At 41.0% G+C, this 21,163-nt stretch overlaps 1 protein-coding gene across 4 annotated transcripts in view; it reads right to left on the bottom strand.

Annotated features, from left to right (window-relative positions):
- The window catches only part of LOC150083600 (putative inorganic phosphate cotransporter), a 148,675-nt gene extending 133,703 nt beyond the window's left edge, over positions 1 to 14,972 (bottom strand). For 2 of the 4 annotated variants that reach the window (XM_090378079.1, XM_090378078.1), the window contains exon 1: positions 14,295 to 14,972. In XM_090378079.1, the coding sequence (XP_090234205.1) occupies positions 14,295 to 14,388 (94 nt within the window). In that variant the 5' untranslated portion in view covers positions 14,389 to 14,972. Of the gene's footprint in view, positions 1 to 13,113; positions 13,450 to 14,294 lie in introns of those variants that run through there. The other 2 variants (XM_090378081.1, XM_090378080.1) reach the window with 2 other exon arrangements.
- Between the last annotated feature and the right edge of the window lie 6,191 nt (positions 14,973 to 21,163).

Raw genomic sequence — 21,163 nt, forward strand, 5'->3', positions numbered from 1 at the left:
TGTAAATACGTAGTCTAGGAAACATGTAAAACAGAAAGAAATTGTTGTTTGGAAGTTATTATTAAAGGAACATAATTCATAAATCTGGCGTATGTGGTGCTTTTATCAAATCCAATTAGCCTATTTTCCCCTATGCCCTTGTACAGTCAGTAATTTCTGGATTTTTGAGGTTCTGCTGTACTTGAATTATTAGTTAAATCATCAACTAGTAACATAATAGAAATATCAAAAACACTGTACCATTCTGATATTGGGGATACAGAATTTGAATATGCTGCGTATAGAATGGGTACAGAAAGGACAGACAATGCAGGAGAAAGGGGAGTATGCTTTAGGTTAAAAAGCACATAGATTCTTAAACATTATAACCAGTTGACATGGTTGGCATGTACAACCATCATTTGTTTTGTGAGACATTCAGGACCATATCAGAGTATGGTACTTAAAACCTAAATACATGTGGTAGTATATATTTAGTTTTTAAGGTGATTCGATTGCTGAAGTCACATCACACCATTTATACCTCATATTAAAATCAGCATTAGTAGAGGCACGTGATGCAAGAAAGCAAGCTTATACAGCACCAGCCAAAAAAAAAAAAAAAAAAAAAAACCCCTTCCCATTTCACTGATCCATTCATTCCAAATATTTGTCTAATTCTGCCTTGAATTTATTTAAGCTATCAACTTCCACAACAACAGATGGAAATTTGTTCCAGCAATCAACTATCCGCTGGCTAAAGGCAAACTTCCGCACATCTTTCTACAACTGTCTTTCCTTAGTCTGACTCTATGCCCCCTCAGGTTTGTAAGATATACTGGTTGATTGCAAGACCTATACAGGAGACAGCACTTGAACCGCACCTTTATTTCTTAGGTAAGTACAGTATCCACTAAACCAATCAAGTAGTCCCAGTTAACATTTTGGCTTAATGCTAACAAAGTATTGTTCTGCTGAGATTACAGGGATTGGAGCTACTGTATTATCTAATAAAAAAAAACAGTGATTTACCTCTCAATACTTAGGCTGTGTGTGTCGCCTTCAAAAAAACAGAATTTTCAAAAATTCAGCATGTCCTGGGTTCCAAGGATGCCACATTTATGAATTTCTATTGTACATTAAATTTAGTAATACTGGGAGCATTGTATATAAGCAAGTACATATCTGCTTTTTGGTGCTCTTAATAATTCTGACACAGCACATGGTTACTGCACATCCAAACAGAAGCAATGCAAGAATCAATTCCATCTCTGCTTTTGGTTGCCTTATTGTTAGCCCATATATCCTCAGTGCTCTCTTCAACAAATATTCTTTAGCATTAGTAGAGGCATATGATGCAAGGAAGCAAGCTTATGCAGCATCAGCCAAAAAAAAAAGAAAAACTTCCACTTCACCCCTCCGTTCGTTCGAAATACCTGTCCAGCTGAGACTTAAATTTATTTAGGCTATCAACTTCCACAACAAAGGATGGAAGTCTGTTCCAACAACCAACTACCTGCTGACTAAAGACAAATTTCCACACATCTATCCTACATCTGTCTTTCCTCAATTTGAATTTATGTCCTCTCAGGTGATTATTCTGAGCAAGAGGAAGAATCCCATCAGGATTGAGCATGCTCAAACCATTCAATGCTTTATACACCTCTACCAGATCACCTCGCTGGTGCCTAGTCTCCAGACACTGTAATTTGCAAAACTTAAGCCTTTCTTCGTAAGAGCAACCCTTTGTTCCATTCACTAACCTTGTTGCCCTTCTCTGTACTCGTTCCAGCAGCTCCACATCCTTCTTGAAATGAGGCCTCCAGACCTGTATACAGTACTCAAGGTGTGGCCTGACCATTGCCTTATACAAGAGAATAATCACCTCCTTATCCCTGCTAGAAAAATTCCTGTATATCATTGACAAGACACCATGAGCTACTCTTGCAGCCCGTCTGCACTGCTCAGAGAACTTCATATTTGCCTGCAGAACCACCCCCAGGTCCCTTTCATTCTCTACCACTGTCATTGTAGTACCACAGAGTTGATACGTTGCTCTGGGGTTGCTGTTTCCCATGTGTAGTACTTTACATTTGTCAATGTTAAACTTCATTTGCCACCTCTCAGCCCATCTGCTCAACCTTTCCACACCCTGTTGCAGCAGCATAGCGTCAGTAGTGTCCTTAACAACCCTGCCAACCTTTGTATCGTCTGCAAACTTGGACATTAAGCTTGATATACCATCATCAATATTATTTATAAATACAGAAAACAATAATGGACTCAACACTGAACCCTGAGGGACTCCACTAATAACATTAGTCCACGATTAGCAGTGTCCATTGATTACCACTCTCTGTCTTCTCCCACTCAACCACCCCTTTATCCATAGCAGCAATTTGCCTCCAATGCCACACTGCTCCAATTTGTGCAGCGGTCTTCCATGTGCAACAGTATCAAAAGCCTTTCTAAGATCCAAGTATATAATATCAAAGTTATTCCCTGCATCCAGTTCTTTTGTGACTGCATCATAGTATCCAATCAAATTGGTCAGGCAAGACTTCCCCTTAACAAAACCATGCTGTGTCCAAGCTATAACTGAAGTCTTGTCTAGATGATCCTGCAGTGCTTCTTTAACCAGTGCCTCCATTAATTTTCCTGGACAAGAAGTTAAACTCACAGGTCTATAATTACTTGTGTCAGCCTTTGATCCTCCTTTGTGAATTGGGGTCACATTTGCACATCTCCAGTCTATGGGTACCTCCCCTGAGTCCAAGGAAGCTCTCATAATTATGGCTAAGGGTTTGCTTACTTCCTTTGCTGCCTCCTTTAATATAACTGGATAGATCCCATCCACCCCGGGTGCCTTTCTTGTGTTTATCTTCAACAGTTTCTCCTCCACTTTACTCCCAGTTATTTCAAGATTCTGTAGCTTACTGCTAGAGTTGAATACACCTCTGGCATTCCCCTCGCTGAATAACTCCTCATGTGTGAATGTCGATGCAAAATATTCATATAGTTTGTTAGCTACCTGAGCAGGATCATCAACAGTTGACCCATCAATATCAAGTGGACCAATCTGATTTCATCCCCTTCCTTCTAGAGTTTACATAAGTAAAGAACTCTTTGCTGTTTTTCTTTGCATCCCTTGCCAAGGATTTCTCGTAATCTTCCTTCGCCTGCCTAACCTCCTTTGTAACTTGGTTGCATATCAACTTGTATCTATCATAGGCCTCTGTGTCATGTGTTAATTTGTAAGTATCCCATGCATTTTTCTTCTCTGCCATGTGTCTCATTAGTTCATCTGACATTCATTTAGGCCTAAACCTTTAACAATATTTCTTAGTTGGTATGTAAAGCCTAGTAGCTTCCAAGACAAGTTCCCTAAATGCTTCCCATTTTGAATTTGCTGTTGGTAACATCATCAGTTGGTCCCACTGTATAGAATTTAAATACTGTCTCAGACCATCCTAGTCGCCTTTATGAAAGCAATAACCCTTCCCCTTACCCCTGATGGTAGTTACCTCTTTGAGTAAATCCCACTTTAGCACACTGTGATCACTGCCACCTAGTGGTTCCTTTATCTGCAGATTTTTAACGCATGAAGAATCACTACTGATAATCAAATCAAGAATATTACTCCCTCTAGTTGCCTCCCGAACATGCTGATGTAGAAAACAATCATCCAATAAATCCACAAGAGCCTTGCTAATGTGTGACCAACCCACAAATTCCAGTCAATATCTGAGAAATTAAAATCCCCCATTATAAGACTCTCTGATTTACTGGCCTACTCTATGAGAGTCATTAGGCCTATAGCACACTCCTACTCTCAATTTTGATCTCCCAATGTCACACCAAACTGACTCGACACTGCACTGTCCAGCATTAGCATTAGCATTAGTAGAGGCATTTGATGCAAAAAAGCAAGCTTATACAGCATCAGCCAAAAAAAAAAAAAAAAACCCACTTCCACTTCACCCCTCTGTTCGTTCAAAATACCTGTCCAGCTGAGCCTTAAACTTATTTAGGCTATCAACCTCCACGACAAGGGATGGAAGTCTGTTCCACCAACCAACCACCCGCTGGCTAAAGGCAAGTTTCCGCACGTCTATCCTACATCTGTCTTTCCTCAATTTGAATTTATGCCCTCTCAGGTGATTATTCTGAGCTAGAGGAAGAATCCCATTAGCATTGAGCATGCTCAAACCATTCAAGGCTTTATACACCTCTATCAGATCACCTCGCTGGTGCCTAGTCTCCAGACACTGTAATTTGCAAAACTTAAGCCTTTCTTCGTAAGAGCACCCCTTTGTTCCATTCACTAATCTTGTTGCCCTTCTCTGTACTCGTTCCAGCAGCTCTACATCCTTCTTGAAATGAGGCCTCCAGACCGGTATACAGTACTCTAGGTGTGGCCTGACCATTGCCTTATACAAGGGAATAATCACCTCCTTATCCCTGCTAGAAAAATTCCTGTATATCATTGACAATACTCCATGAGCTACTCTTGCAGCCCGTCTGCACTGCTCAGAAAACTTCATATCTGCCTGCAAAACCACCCCCAAGTCCCTTTCATTCTCTACCAATGTCAGTGTAGTACCACAGAGTTGATACATTGTTCTGGGGTTGCTGTTTCCCATGTATAGTACTTTACATTTGTCAATGTTAAACTTCATTTGCCACCTCTCAGCCCATCTGCTCAACCTTTCCACACCCTGTTGCAGCAGCATAGCGTCAGTAGTGTCCTTAACAACCCTGCCAACCTTTGTATCGTCTGCAAACTTGGACATTAAGCTTGATATACCATCATCAATATTATTTATAAATACAGAAAACAATAATGGACTCAACACTGAACCCTGAGGGACTCCACTAATAACATTAGTCCACGATTAGCAGTGTCCATTGATTACCACTCTCTGTCTTCTCCCACTCAACCACCCCTTTATCCATAGCAGCAATTTGCCTCCAATGCCACACTGCTCCAATTTGTGCAGCGGTCTTCCATGTGCAACAGTATCAAAAGCCTTTCTAAGATCCAAGTATATAATATCAAAGTTATTCCCTGCATCCAGTTCTTTTGTGACTGCATCATAGTATCCAATCAAATTGGTCAGGCAAGACTTCCCCTTAACAAAACCATGCTGTGTCCAAGCTATAACTGAAGTCTTGTCTAGATGATCCTGCAGTGCTTCTTTAACCAGTGCCTCCATTAATTTTCCTGGACAAGAAGTTAAACTCACAGGTCTATAATTACTTGTGTCAGCCTTTGATCCTCCTTTGTGAATTGGGGTCACATTTGCACATCTCCAGTCTATGGGTACCTCCCCTGAGTCCAAGGAAGCTCTCATAATTATGGCTAAGGGTTTGCTTACTTCCTTTGCTGCCTCCTTTAATATAACTGGATAGATCCCATCCACCCCGGGTGCCTTTCTTGTGTTTATCTTCAACAGTTTCTCCTCCACTTTACTCCCAGTTATTTCAAGATTCTGTAGCTTACTGCTAGAGTTGAATACACCTCTGGCATTCCCCTCGCTGAATAACTCCTCATGTGTGAATGTCGATGCAAAATATTCATATAGTTTGTTAGCTACCTGAGCAGGATCATCAACAGTTGACCCATCAATATCAAGTGGACCAATCTGATTTCATCCCCTTCCTTCTAGAGTTTACATAAGTAAAGAACTCTTTGCTGTTTTTCTTTGCATCCCTTGCCAAGGATTTCTCGTAATCTTCCTTCGCCTGCCTAACCTCCTTTGTAACTTGGTTGCATATCAACTTGTATCTATCATAGGCCTCTGTGTCATGTGTTAATTTGTAAGTATCCCATGCATTTTTCTTCTCTGCCATGTGTCTCATTAGTTCATCTGACATTCATTTAGGCCTAAACCTTTAACAATATTTCTTAGTTGGTATGTAAAGCCTAGTAGCTTCCAAGACAAGTTCCCTAAATGCTTCCCATTTTGAATTTGCTGTTGGTAACATCATCAGTTGGTCCCACTGTATAGAATTTAAATACTGTCTCAGACCATCCTAGTCGCCTTTATGAAAGCAATAACCCTTCCCCTTACCCCTGATGGTAGTTACCTCTTTGAGTAAATCCCACTTTAGCACACTGTGATCACTGCCACCTAGTGGTTCCTTTATCTGCAGATTTTTAACGCATGAAGAATCACTACTGATAATCAAATCAAGAATATTACTCCCTCTAGTTGCCTCCCGAACATGCTGATGTAGAAAACAATCATCCAATAAATCCACAAGAGCCTTGCTAATGTGTGACCAACCCACAAATTCCAGTCAATATCTGAGAAATTAAAATCCCCCATTATAAGACTCTCTGATTTACTGGCCTACTCTATGAGAGTCATTAGGCCTATAGCACACTCCTACTCTCAATTTTGATCTCCCAATGTCACACCAAACTGACTCGACACTGCACTGTCCAGCATTAGCATTAGCATTAGTAGAGGCATTTGATGCAAGAAAGCAAGCTTATACAGCATCAGCCAAAAAAAAAAAAAAAAACCCACTTCCACTTCACCCCTCTGTTCGTTCAAAATACCTGTCCAGCTGAGCCTTAAACTTATTTAGGCTATCAACCTCCACGACAAGGGATGGAAGTCTGTTCCACCAACCAACCACCCGCTGGCTAAAGGCAAGTTTCCGCACGTCTATCCTACATCTGTCTTTCCTCAATTTGAATTTATGCCCTCTCAGGTGATTATTCTGAGCTAGAGGAAGAATCCCATTAGCATTGAGCATGCTCAAACCATTCAAGGCTTTATACACCTCTATCAGATCACCTCGCTGGTGCCTAGTCTCCAGACACTGTAATTTGCAAAACTTAAGCCTTTCTTCGTAAGAGCACCCCTTTGTTCCATTCACTAATCTTGTTGCCCTTCTCTGTACTCGTTCCAGCAGCTCTACATCCTTCTTGAAATGAGGCCTCCAGACCGGTATACAGTACTCTAGGTGTGGCCTGACCATTGCCTTATACAAGGGAATAATCACCTCCTTATCCCTGCTAGAAAAATTCCTGTATATCATTGACAATACTCCATGAGCTACTCTTGCAGCCAGTCTGCACTGCTCAGAAAACTTCATATCTGCCTGCAAAACCACCCCCAAGTCCCTTTCATTCTCTACCAATGTCAGTGTAGTACCACAGAGTTGATACATTGTTCTGGGGTTGCTGTTTCCCATGTATAGTACTTTACATTTGTCAATGTTAAACTTCATTTGCCACCTCTCAGCCCATCTGCTCAACCTTTCCACACCCTGTTGCAGCAGCATAGCGTCAGTAGTGTCCTTAACAACCCTGCCAACCTTTGTATCGTCTGCAAACTTGGACATTAAGCTTGATATACCATCATCAATATTATTTATAAATACAGAAAACAATAATGGACTCAACACTGAACCCTGAGGGACTCCACTAATAACATTAGTCCACGATTAGCAGTGTCCATTGATTACCACTCTCTGTCTTCTCCCACTCAACCACCCCTTTATCCATAGCAGCAATTTGCCTCCAATGCCACACTGCTCCAATTTGTGCAGCGGTCTTCCATGTGCAACAGTATCAAAAGCCTTTCTAAGATCCAAGTATATAATATCAAAGTTATTCCCTGCATCCAGTTCTTTTGTGACTGCATCATAGTATCCAATCAAATTGGTCAGGCAAGACTTCCCCTTAACAAAACCATGCTGTGTCCAAGCTATAACTGAAGTCTTGTCTAGATGATCCTGCAGTGCTTCTTTAACCAGTGCCTCCATTAATTTTCCTGGACAAGAAGTTAAACTCACAGGTCTATAATTACTTGTGTCAGCCTTTGATCCTCCTTTGTGAATTGGGGTCACATTTGCACATCTCCAGTCTATGGGTACCTCCCCTGAGTCCAAGGAAGCTCTCATAATTATGGCTAAGGGTTTGCTTACTTCCTTTGCTGCCTCCTTTAATATAACTGGATAGATCCCATCCACCCCGGGTGCCTTTCTTGTGTTTATCTTCAACAGTTTCTCCTCCACTTTACTCCCAGTTATTTCAAGATTCTGTAGCTTACTGCTAGAGTTGAATACACCTCTGGCATTCCCCTCGCTGAATAACTCCTCATGTGTGAATGTCGATGCAAAATATTCATATAGTTTGTTAGCTACCTGAGCAGGATCATCAACAGTTGACCCATCAATATCAAGTGGACCAATCTGATTTCATCCCCTTCCTTCTAGAGTTTACATAAGTAAAGAACTCTTTGCTGTTTTTCTTTGCATCCCTTGACAAGGATTTCTCGTAATCTTCCTTCGCCTGCCTAACCTCCTTTGTAACTTGGTTGCATATCAACTTGTATCTATCATAGGCCTCTGTGTCATGTGTTAATTTGTAAGTATCCCATGCATTTTTCTTCTCTGCCATGTGTCTCATTAGTTCATCTGACATTCATTTAGGCCTAAACCTTTAACAATACTTCTTAGTTGGTATGTAAAGCCTAGTAGCTTCCAAGACAAGTTCCCTAAATGCTTCCCATTTTGAATTTGCTGTTGGTAACATCATCAGTTGGTCCCACTGTATAGAATTTAAATACTGTCTCAGACCATCCTAGTCGCCTTTATGAAAGCAATAACCCTTCCCCTTACCCCTGATGGTAGTTACCTCTTTGAGTAAATCCCACTTTAGCACACTGTGATCACTGCCACCTAGTGGTTCCTTTATCTGCAGATTTTTAACGCATGAAGAATCACTACTGATAATCAAATCAAGAATATTACTCCCTCTAGTTGCCTCCCGAACATGCTGATGTAGAAAACAATCATCCAATAAATCCACAAGAGCCTTGCTAATGTGTGACCAACCCACAAATTCCAGTCAATATCTGAGAAATTAAAATCCCCCATTATAAGACTCTCTGATTTACTGGCCTACTCTATGAGAGTCATTAGGCCTATAGCACACTCCTACTCTCAATTTTGATCTCCCAATGTCACACCAAACTGACTCGACACTGCACTGTCCAGCATTAGCATTAGCATTAGTAGAGGCATTTGATGCAAGAAAGCAAGCTTATACAGCATCAGCCAAAAAAAAAAAAAAAACCCACTTCCACTTCACCCCTCTGTTCGTTCAAAATACCTGTCCAGCTGAGCCTTAAACTTATTTAGGCTATCAACCTCCACGACAAGGGATGGAAGTCTGTTCCACCAACCAACCACCCGCTGGCTAAAGGCAAGTTTCCGCACGTCTATCCTACATCTGTCTTTCCTCAATTTGAATTTATGCCCTCTCAGGTGATTATTCTGAGCTAGAGGAAGAATCCCATTAGCATTGAGCATGCTCAAACCATTCAAGGCTTTATACACCTCTATCAGATCACCTCGCTGGTGCCTAGTCTCCAGACACTGTAATTTGCAAAACTTAAGCCTTTCTTCGTAAGAGCACCCCTTTGTTCCATTCACTAATCTTGTTGCCCTTCTCTGTACTCGTTCCAGCAGCTCTACATCCTTCTTGAAATGAGGCCTCCAGACCGGTATACAGTACTCTAGGTGTGGCCTGACCATTGCCTTATACAAGGGAATAATCACCTCCTTATCCCTGCTAGAAAAATTCCTGTATATCATTGACAATACTCCATGAGCTACTCTTGCACCAGTCTGCACTGCTCAGAAAACTTCATATCTGCCTGCAAAACCACCCCCAAGTCCCTTTCATTCTCTACCAATGTCAGTGTAGTACCACAGAGTTGATACATTGTTCTGGGGTTGCTGTTTCCCATGTATAGTACTTTACATTTGTCAATGTTAAACTTCATTTGCCACCTCTCAGCCCATCTGCTGAACCTTTCCAGATCCTGTTGCAGCAGCATCGTGTCAGTAGTGTCCTTGACAACCCTGCCAACCTTTGTATCGTCTGCAAACCTGGACATTAAGCTTGATATACCGTCATCAATATCATTTATAAATACAGAAAACAATAACGGACCCAATACTGAGCCCTGAGGGACTCCACTAATAACATTAGTCCACGATGAGCAGTGTCCATTGATTACCACTCTCTGTCTTCTCCCCCTCAACCACCCCTTTATCCATAGCAGCAATTTGCCTCCAATGTCAAACTGCTCCAATTTGTGTAGCAGTCTTCCATGTGCAACAGTATCAAAAGCCTTTCTAAGATCCAAGTATATAATATCAAAGCTGTTCCCTGCATCCAGTTCTTTTGTGACTGCATCATAGTATCCAATCAAATTGGTCAGGCAAGACTTCCCCTTAACAAAACCATGCTGTGTCCGAGCTATAACTGAAGTCTTGTCTAAATGATCCTGCAGTGCTTCTTTAACCAGTGCCTCCATTAATTTTCCTGGAACAGAAGTTAAGCTCACAGGTCTATAATTACTTGTGTCAGCCTTTGATCCTCCTTTGTGAATTGGGGTCACATTTGCACATTTCCAGTCTATGGGTACCTCCCCTGAGTCCAAGGAAGCTCTAATAATTATGGCTAAGGGTTTGCTTACTTCCTTTGCTGCCTCCTTTAATATAACTGGATAGATCCCATCCACCCCGGGTGCCTTTCTTGTGTTTATCTTCAACAGTTTCTCCTCCACTTTACTCCCAGTTATATCAAGATTCTGTAGCTTACTGCTAGAGTTGAATACACCTCTGGCATTCCCCTCGCTGAATAACTCCTCATGTGTGAATGTCGATGCAAAATATTCATTTAGTTTGTTAGCTACCTGAGCAGGATCATCAACAGTTGACCCATCAATATCAAGTGTACCAATCTGATTCATCCCCTTCCTTCTAGAGTTTACATAAGTAAAGAACTCTTTGCTGTTTTTCTTTGCATCCCTTGCCAAGGATTTCTCATAATCTTCCTTCGCCTGCCTAACCTCCTTTGTAACTTGGTTGCATATCAACTTGTATCTATCATAGGCCTCTGTGTCATGTGTTAATTTGTAAGTATCCCATGCATTTTTCTTCTCTGCCATATGCATCATTAGTTCATCTGACATCCATTTTGGCCTAAACTTTCAACAGTATTTCTTAGTTGGTATGTTTGTTTGGTTTTTAGGAGCATTAGCAACTAAGGCCATATTGCTATGGGAATATGCGGTGGTCATTCCCTTGACCTTTCCGCATCCTCCGTATTTGGTGGTGACGGGCTCGAACCCCGGTCTAATCATGAAGCGTGTGCTACGCACTGCTGCTCCTTCCCACCTGGCTACGGAGACGCCTCTTAGTTGGTATGTAAAGCCTAGTAGCTTGCAAGATAAGTTCTTTGAATGCTTCCCATTTTGAATTTGCTGTTGGTAACATCATCAGTTGGTCCCACTGTATAGAATTTAAATACTGTCTCAGTCAATCGTAGTCACCTTTACGGAAGCAATAACCCTTCCCTTTACCCCTAATGGTAGTTACCTCTTTGAGTAAATCCCACTTCAGCACACTGTGATCACTGCCACCTAGTGGTTCATTTATCTGCAGATTTATCTGCAGCGATGTCGACTGGCTTCACTTCCTTGGATTTTATGTGTTTTTTAACTAATAGCATAACCCCTCCACCCTTCCTATCCTGTCTATCCTTTCTGTAGACATTGTACTCCCCAAATTCCAGTTCTACATTCCTTATAACTGTGTGACACCACGTCTCTGATATCCCAACAATATCCGCCTTTGATGCTTTGAGCAATACCTCAAATCCATCAAATTTATTTACCGAACTTCTAGCATTGGTGTACATGCAAGTATACATGCACCTGTTCTTTTTCTTAGCTCCCCTAACACAACCCATGTGTTTACTTGTACCCCAATGATTCCCAGCAGTCTCTGAAATATCCTGCATCTTATTTTCCAGGTTGCTGCTCATTCCAATAGAAGCAGTACAAGAATCACTTCCACCTCTGCCAGTGGCTACTGTTAATCTATTAGTCCTTGTATCCCCCCAATCTAGCAGTTTTCCGACCCACCTAACACTGCCTCGATAGCATCAGCAAACATTCTTGCACCCTTTCTATTTAAGTGTATCCCATCCCTGTAGAAGCAGTCTCTCCTGTTAACAAGCACAGACCAGGCTGAAAAAAATCTACCCCTTGAGCCTTGCACAATCTTTCCACGGCTGAATTGATCGACAGGGCTCTCATCATATACTCCCTCCTATCGTGTCTGGGCAGAATTGCAGACACTTTCAAATTCAACCCTAACCTTCTTGTACACTTTCTGTTCTTTTCAACAATGAAAATCCCTCTCTTCTACACACCTTATATAAAAATAGTCTCTTCTATACTCCATGAGTCTTGTACAATCGCTCCAAACCTGAACTAACAAGCCACTTCTCGTGAACTCCCTCCTACCATTCCAGGCAAAATTCCAAACACTTTCAAATTCAGCACTAATGAATGTTTGTTACCTTGAAGCAATAAAATAAACCTCACTTTGCTTATCCTTAATACCTGCATTAAAATTACTGAATATCCCCAGTTTACAGATGAGTGAGCCAGAGTGAGTACCTGGAATTGTCTCTTGAACATTCCAACTTTTAGAATGAGTGTCTGGAAAGGAATTCAAAAGAAATCAAAATCTTTATACACTTGAGACTACTCTCTTCAATTTAATATTCTGCACATCACTGCAAAAGCTCTCTAAAAATGGCCAGTGATGACATATTCACTTACTACTACAGCCACATTTAGTGTGACCATCAGAGCACAACTGATGTATGGGAAATGTGGCTGCTTCAGCCATAGTGCTAAATGAAGAAGAAGAAGAAGAAAAAAAAACTCAAAATACTGAATTTATTATTTATTTTCAAAATATAACTCTGATTTTTATTTTCTAAATCAATTATGTACAGTAATAAAAAAGTCTATTGCTTTTATATGGCAGGTATGGATTTCTGGATTCACTTAATATCATAATTAAAATATTAATTAACATTATAACTACAATTTCACATATTTAATTATTAATTAAATAAATTCATAATTTCATTAATAATTTATTTTTATAATTCTGTCCCTAGGATTACAGTATATCTTTATTTTTCCAAATTATTATTATTAGTCATATGGTGCAAGGAAGCCTGAGGCTTATGCTGCACCAGCCAAAAAAAAAAAAAAAAAAAAAAATTTCTTTCTGAGTTACCCTGAGAGATTGAGTCAGAAGTAGAAGGGAATCACCAAGGAAGAGAAGAATGATGATATCCAGCTCACTACCCTGTGTGAGCCAAGCCCATACTCACCAGATGTGAAACAATTTTTTCCCCAGAGGAGAATAAAATGGGCTTTAGAACAAGGAGTGCACTCCAGACTATCTGCAAGAAGATAGGTTAATGTTTACATTAACCCACTAGTGTAGCTACCCTTTTTCAAGCCCCTACTTAATTAATGAAAATTGCAAAAACAGGAGACAGCCAAAGATGCCAGGCCCAGAGGCAATTGCCTTGGCTGCCTACATTATTATTATTATCGTTAGCCATATGGTGCAAGGAAGCCTGAGGCTTTTCCTGCACCAGCCAAAACAAAAAAAAAAAAATTCTAATTTACCCTAAGAGAGAGAGAAAGAAGTAGAATGAAATCACCAAGGAAAAGAATGATAATATCCAGCTCAGGACCCTGGGTGTGCCAAGCCCATACTCACCAGATGTGAGCCCCTGAGGTTACATGGTTGCTATGCGCCACTGGATTAACCAAAATTTAACTCCAGGTACTCGCATCTGGTGAGTATGGGCTTGGCACACCCAGGGTCCTGAGCTGGATATCATAATTTTTTTCTTTCTTGGTGATTCCCTTCTACTTCTCTCTCCCAGGGTAACTGGGGATTTTTTTTTTTTTTTTTTTTTTTGGCTGGTACAGCATAAGTCTCAGGCTTCCTTCACCATATAGCTAATAATAATTCGTATAGCTAAGCTCTACGTGCATGCTAGGCGGGGCACCAATAGAGTTACTCTGTTCACTTTGGTTGTTGTTAATTATTCAGTTGAGTAAATGCTACCCCTTCCGATTGATCGTGACTGACATGCCTAGCCCGGTAAGGTTAGTCTTAGGGTGTTTATCATCCTCGCCGCTGTTTTAAAATCGGGAACTCGTTTTCACAGAGGGGAGGGGGGGATAAAAACTCTCGCAACGATCAATCGGAAGGAATATCCGCTTGTAAACATTAACCTACCTTCTCGCCGATAGTCGGAGTGCGCACCATGTTCTAAAGCTATATAAAAAAAAAAAAAAAAAAATAGTAACCTTAACCAACATGTATATAACAAGATATCACTTTTTTGTGTTCTTAACTTGATCAATCTTTTATTCTAATTATTTTATTCATATTACCATTTATAAATCTCTTTGGGCCGCTTAAAAGGTTTTCCGTATCCCTATTCTCTTCGTGTCGCGTGCTTAAAGCTCCAGGAAAAGGTGGTTTCATTACGCTCAACAGAAAAGTTTCAAAAAATAAGTGAAATCACTAATTTAGTCAGTAACTACAGCAGTCTGTTAGTCTAATGTAATCAGCCACTCAGATACAGATTCCATTCAATCACCTATTATCAACTTTCAGAAAAAAACGTGATATTTCCATGAACTGATAATATAATGATCCATTTATGGAGATAAGCATACATGTTCTGTAGATCCTGTTATTTTGCTAAAATTAATTGAAGTGGACAGCAATCCTAAATAATTTAAAAATTATTTGGATTATTTTAGAATCTTCATATCAAACAGCTGGAAAATGAAGTCCAAAGTGGAGTCTAATATGGCCATGATTTAACAACAATCGCTGCAGCTGATACCTGTAATATACTTTCTTCATGAGTTACAAAGAATTCTTATTCGATGAAGGATTGCCATAAAATTATTACTGATTTAACATCTGAAGCTCAGGAAGAGCTTTCACAGTACCCTCGTTCGACACCGAAATAACATGCATCTTACTGCGCCCGCGGGTGTTGCATAATTGATAATGATTTATCGATTGTTATCTCCTGTATTGCCAGTTTCTACGGTGATCAAAGCCGAAGTCTGCACCAGTGGTCTCGAAACGTTTTGGTCGCGCACCCTTATTTTACTAAAGACTAGCGCGCACCACAGAATAAAAAAAAAAAAAAAAAAAATAAATAAATAAATAAAAAATATATAAGTTTAATATTTTTATTTATAAATCATTTACATGGAAGGCATTATATCTAAAATCACATATAATTTTAAAAGATTACAAATAAAAAATACAAAACAAAATTAAATTGAAGTTCAAGTACAAAATGCATGTACAGTACTTGAACGTGCATGATCGATGGCATGATGAAACAAAGCCACATTTTATGTATTAAAAAAACATTTATTTATATTTTATTTTCTATTACGTTTCGAAAAACTAAAGTTTTCATAATTTATAAATATTGATTTATTGCGGATTATCTCGCACACCCCCCATGGATCATTTCGCGGATGCGCGCACCAACTTTGGAGACTAGTGGTCTGTATAACTCTAACGAAGAACATTTATGCCACAGAGTAGTAAGATATTATTACTATCTTATTATTCTGGGATCAATGCGATTCGTGCGCGTCACAGAATAAGCTTCTCACAATATCTGACAATCACAAGTTAGTAAATACAATTTAATAACTTGTGATTGTCAGATATTGTGAGTTTTAATGTTCAAAAAATGATGTCCTGAAAATGCCCATCGTAAGATGCCAATCTCTGTCTCTTGTACACGCATATATTTGGGGGGGGGGGGGGAATCACTTCCATAAAATTATAATCAAATTAAATCAAGATAATTATAATCAAGGTAAAATTATTATTCTTGGTTGCTTCAATTTGGTGGCATCAATATAACTAATACATTGCCATTTCAATTTTAAAAAATAATGCTCGAATTGGATAGAAACGCAGATACTGGTCATAAGTTGCCTTTTTAATAATTTCGATTGCTTCAACAATTTCGATAAATTTAATAAACACAGAGGCGCACATCTGGCGAGTATGGGCTTAGCGCACCAAGGGTCCTGAGCTGGATGTCATCATTCTTCTCTTTCTTGGTGATTCTCTTCTACTTTTGACTTTCTCTCCCTCTCTCTCTGGGTGACTCAGAATTTTTATTTTTGGCTGGTGCAGCAAAATCATCAGGCTTCCTTGCATCATATGGCTAATAATAATAATACTAAATCATAATAATACCTCACTATACTGCTCTATAATACTAACAGAACATGCAGAAAACGTGATGTGACGCATGCAGTTTGCGATTATGCCGGGAAAAATTTAGTGTGGTGCTGTACCACAGGAAAACGAAAATAAGGAAACAGCGAGAAACTTCGGACGGGTATAAGAGACATTTAAGATCAGAATACAGAAATTACAGATTACATATTTTCGATACAAACGATGCTCAAATATATGGTCACATGACATCAGTACGGCATATGATCCCGTCCAACGACTAAACAGGCCGGCCACTGGATATCTTCAGTTTCAAGATATTCTTACAACAATTGAACTCTGGGTGCAGTAGCGTTGTCGTTCATGAAAAATGTCTGTGCCAATCGCACCTCTAAAAAGTGCAACATAGGTTTCAAGGATCTGTTCTCGGTACCTCTGCGCAGTAACGGAACCCCTATCAAAAACATGAACAGTGATATCCCACGTAAGAACGCCACCTCCGCCGTAAGTTTCCCTTTCTCTAACGGTGGAGGGTAGAACATTCCTCGTTGTCTCCAAATGAAATAACGTCACGAATCTGTTTGTAGGCTAAAACGTGACTCATCACAGAACAGAACTATATACATCATTTGTCAGAGCTCCAAGTTACATGTTTTTAACACGAGATTCGACCAGCTATGCAGTGGTTTGGGGTTAATCGGATACAAACCACTGACTTCCTTGAGTAGAGATCAACCACTTGAATTAAGCCTTCTTAACAGATTTAATTAATTAATTGTTGTTGCAATAGGGTTTTAGGAGCATCGGAAACGAAGGCCATATTGCTCCGTATATACTGTGTAAATTGTTTGTACTGTGGTCGATTTTCTGTTTGCTGGACGAAAAACTCGAGTTTACGAGAAAAAAAACATGCTACCCTGACCTGAGACTGACTAGCATCAGCATTTATATTAGCATTAGTAGAGCCATTTGACACCAGAAAGCAAGCTTATATATAATGGCGGACAAGAAAACTGCATCACCTTAAAAAAGTAACATTTGTAACGAAATGTATAAGATTTTGTTTGATTACAGTCATTTTATGTCGCAAAGCAAAGGTATTGCGTCAGATAACGCTTCTATTGCGTTAGACAGTAATTGCAAGGTTTCTATAAAAGTAATTGCAAGGTTTCATCAGGAAGAGCCTTCTACGCATCCTATCGCTGATAAAATAGGGTGCCATCAGTCAAGAGTATCCAGGGTGCTGAAATTAAAGCGTAAAACCGATGTAAAGTGTATTGATGTCTAACGGCACCAGGGGTTTCCCCATCTGCGCGTTGCTTTCATTGTAGGTGTACCAGTTCACTGGGAAGGCCAGAGATTTAAAAGTGTATGGATTTTCTATAAGTGTAATGTTATGTATCGTTGTTCATCTGGCCATTTAGCCGCTGGACCCCTACTGAGGCCCAACGTTGCCCACACTTGGCCCCGTGGAGGCAGACTAGGTACACAGTAGTATGGAGCTTTACTCTGGCAGTCCCTGCCACCTAGTTTCCTGAGATTTCAGTGGCTAGGGCCTATGTAAAAAAAAAAAAAAAAAAAAAAAATTGTAATACAACACGCGGCGATTTTCAGGGTAAGACGCTAAGAGATTATTAGAGGCCAAAAGGGCATGCGTGACTTGATTTGAACAATTAAAATTTTGGTAGTGTGGGGCATATGCTATGATATTTAGTCAGAGTGGGGAGGAGACTGAAGGCTGGGGGGAAAGTCAGAAATATGGGGTCAATAGGGAAGAAGGCCCCAGAGAAGGTCAGTGGGGCATGCCCATGCCCCACCAGGAGGAAAAGAGGGGTGGGCGAGGGGGATAGAAAAACAGCAGAGCCGTCCCCTCTCGCTCCTCCGCCCAGGAATTGGAGTAAAAGCCCTGAGCAAATGAGCACAGGTGTAGGATCGCCTTGTGGCGTCGGCAGCAAAGCTGCGTGTAGTCCCAGTATTTGAAGTGTCCAAGCCGTGAAAGTTCGTCATTCCTGGGACAGTCCCGACCTGTCTAGCAGTTAGTATATCCATTTTTGTGCAGGTGATGCATGAGCGGGTATCCTCACACTCGTCATTCATATTTCCGCGTCTCTATCAGATAGGTTGTTGTGCTAAGAGTCCGCGAAGTCCCTCCTTATTGAAGTTTCTTATATTCAGAAGTTGTATTTTGCGCTGGAGGGGTAAGCAGCTCTTGCACAAGTTTCTCCTTATTATTGTGGTTCCCTGTGAACAGCAATTCGTGTTTTGCGCCGGGTGAACAACTCCTGGCGAATTTGGCTAGTGCCTTGTACTCTTCGCATGAATCTAGTAGGTGCGACTCGAGATGTCTTGGGAAGTATGTGGTTGCTGTCATAAGTCTGCAGCGTAGTTCTTCATAGTTGGTACATTCATACATTATGTGTGTCCAGGTTTCTGGCTCCCCACAGGAGCAACGTGGCTCCTCTAGGATTCTGAAAGATGCTAATTTCGCGTTGAACGCTCCGTGGCCTGTCAGCAAATAGGTTGTGAAGAGACAGGGTTGAAACCAGGGTGGGGGCTTGGGGTACACCTGTCTATGGTGGGCAGAAATTTCTTTGTAATTTCGCCTTTGGTTGTGGCAGTCCATCGATCCTGCCATACCTGCTGTAAGTGCCTTTGTAGTCTGATTTTTTCTTCTTTCTGATTCGCAGCTGTGTTTACTGTAAAGCCAAGGAAGGTGCAGGGTTGTCCTTTTGCAATGCTATGAGTGATGCCGCAGCGAATAGCCTCTAAGTCCAGAGGAAGGGCCCCCGTTAATACCTGTAGGGCGGGAGTGCTGGTGGTACAGCAGGCACGGGTGATTGTTAGCAGTACTGTCCGTTGAGTGGCGTCCAGTATCCGTCGATTTACGGCGGTTACGGCTTTTTGAAACCAGGCTGGAGAGGCGTAGGTTATTGCTGGTAGGAAGGTTGTCTTATAATACAGTGACAGGGTGCGTTTGTTGAGCCCCCAATCTCGTCTTGTGATTCTGGCCACAAGTGCAGAGTATTTCTTAATCTTTGCTCTGATGTATGTCAGATGGTGCTGGAATGATAGTTTAGAGTCAAGTATAAGGCCGAGGTGTTTTAGTTGGTCCATTAGTTTGATAGTCTTATTTTCCACTTTGATTTGTGGTGGCCTGCGTAGGTCTAGTGTTCCTTTGAGCAAAATCGAGGAAGTTTTTGGTCGGTGATATCTTCAGTAGATGAGTCTGTGTCCACTCCTGAAGTATCCTCAGGGCCTGGTTCGCCTTGTACTCCAGTTGGGCCCTGCTGTCTGCAGCGACCGTCAAGATTAGGTCATCCGCGAAGGCCTGGGAATGGACTTCGCCCAGGCCCATGGCCAGGAACTCATCAAGAATCATGTTCCATAGGAGCGGGCCAAGAACAGAGCCCTGGGGGCAGCCCATGTGAACAGGTCGATCTAATTTTCCATAAGGTGCGATGACGCTTATTATCCTCTGTGAAAGATATGATTTGATAGTCTTGTAGAGGTTTTCTGGCACGTGGGCCCGCCGTAGTCTCGCCAGGACGCTCGGCCACCAAATGGTGTCGAATGCCCCAGCAAAATCGATTGATATGACAAGAAAGTATTTGCTGCCGCATGAGGTTGCGGAGCTTAGTAGATTTCTTAGGGCTTCCACAGTAGATGATTGTGGTTTAAAGCCAAATTGGGTTGCCATGTCAAGTCCAGCTGTTTGGTAGTGTTGGCTAATTCTTGTATATAGTAGTCTCTCAAATAGTTTACTTATAACTGGCAGCAGTGCGATCGGTCGATACGAAACCGATGATGGTTTTACGCTTTAATTTCGACCTGGATCAGGCCGTAAGAGAGTGACTACGCCTTCCCAAGATCTATTGAAACAGCTACGCCTTCGTAATCGCCATACTTAATGCTCCTAATCTAAAACTGAACTTTGAGATGGCCTCTGGTGTTGAAATAAGTGCACGAACTATCCAAAGACAGCTTTCGAAATGTGGTCTGCATGCCTATTGGCCAAAGGAGCCTTTGTCGACCCAACAAATGAGGAAGAGCGACTTGCTTGGGCTAAAACGCATGTTTCATGGACAAAAGAGCAATGGAACACCGTTATCTTTTCTGAAGAACCGAAATTCAACTTGCATAGTTCGGATGAGAAGCGATATGTCAGAAGACGAAAATCACAGGCATACCATCCTGACTGATAACACCGACTGTAAAGTTCCCCGCTGGTCAGATAATCTGGAGATGCATAACAAGTAAAGGGGGTGGGGCAAATTAAGTTTATAAACGGAACGGTGAATGCAGAAACCTACACTGCTATCTTGGAGGAGTGCCTGAAACCCATTATTAGGGATCACCACACAAACGTCCAAAACTGCATTTTTCAACAGGATTCAGCACCTTGGCAGACAGCTAAATTGGTAAGTTTTATGCAATTTAGATTTAATTATGAGTTTGCCTTCTTGTCTCACAAGGCTTAAAACATATTACACCAATTTTCCCTCGTTTTTCTCCCTTAATGTGCAGTCATACCTCAGAAGTGCTGGAATTACAGTGTTGGACTGGCCCGGCAATAGTCCACATTTGAACCCTACTGAAAATTGCTGGTACATAATGTCGTTTAAAATTGCTTAGAAGAAGCCAACAAGTAAGATTCGGTTGCAAGAGAGGATTGTAAGGGTGAGGTACCACGAAACTGGGCAACCATATATGCAGAAGGCCTGACGTAGCCGAGTGGTCAGGAGCGAGAGTGCATAGCACGCGTTCCTTGAGTGGACAGCGGTTCAAGCCCATGAATACGATAAATATTTGTATTGATGATTTATTGTAAACTCTACTGACTTGGTTGTCGTGCCGGAGTATAAACAGAAAATTTATTTATTTATTTAGAAGTTGATTAACTCTATGACAGATCGTTGCCAGGCTGTAATTGAAGCTCGAGGAGGAACAACAAAATATTGAGGACTTATTTTGCTGATTTACAGTACATAATACTATAACTTTAACTTGTCATTTCAGTTTGTACACGCAAATG

Source organism: Mastigoproctus giganteus, chromosome 7 (assembly GCF_048544385.1).
Source record: "Mastigoproctus giganteus isolate SK-2022 chromosome 7, ASM4854438v1, whole genome shotgun sequence".
NCBI lineage: Eukaryota > Metazoa > Arthropoda > Arachnida > Uropygi > Thelyphonidae > Mastigoproctus > Mastigoproctus giganteus.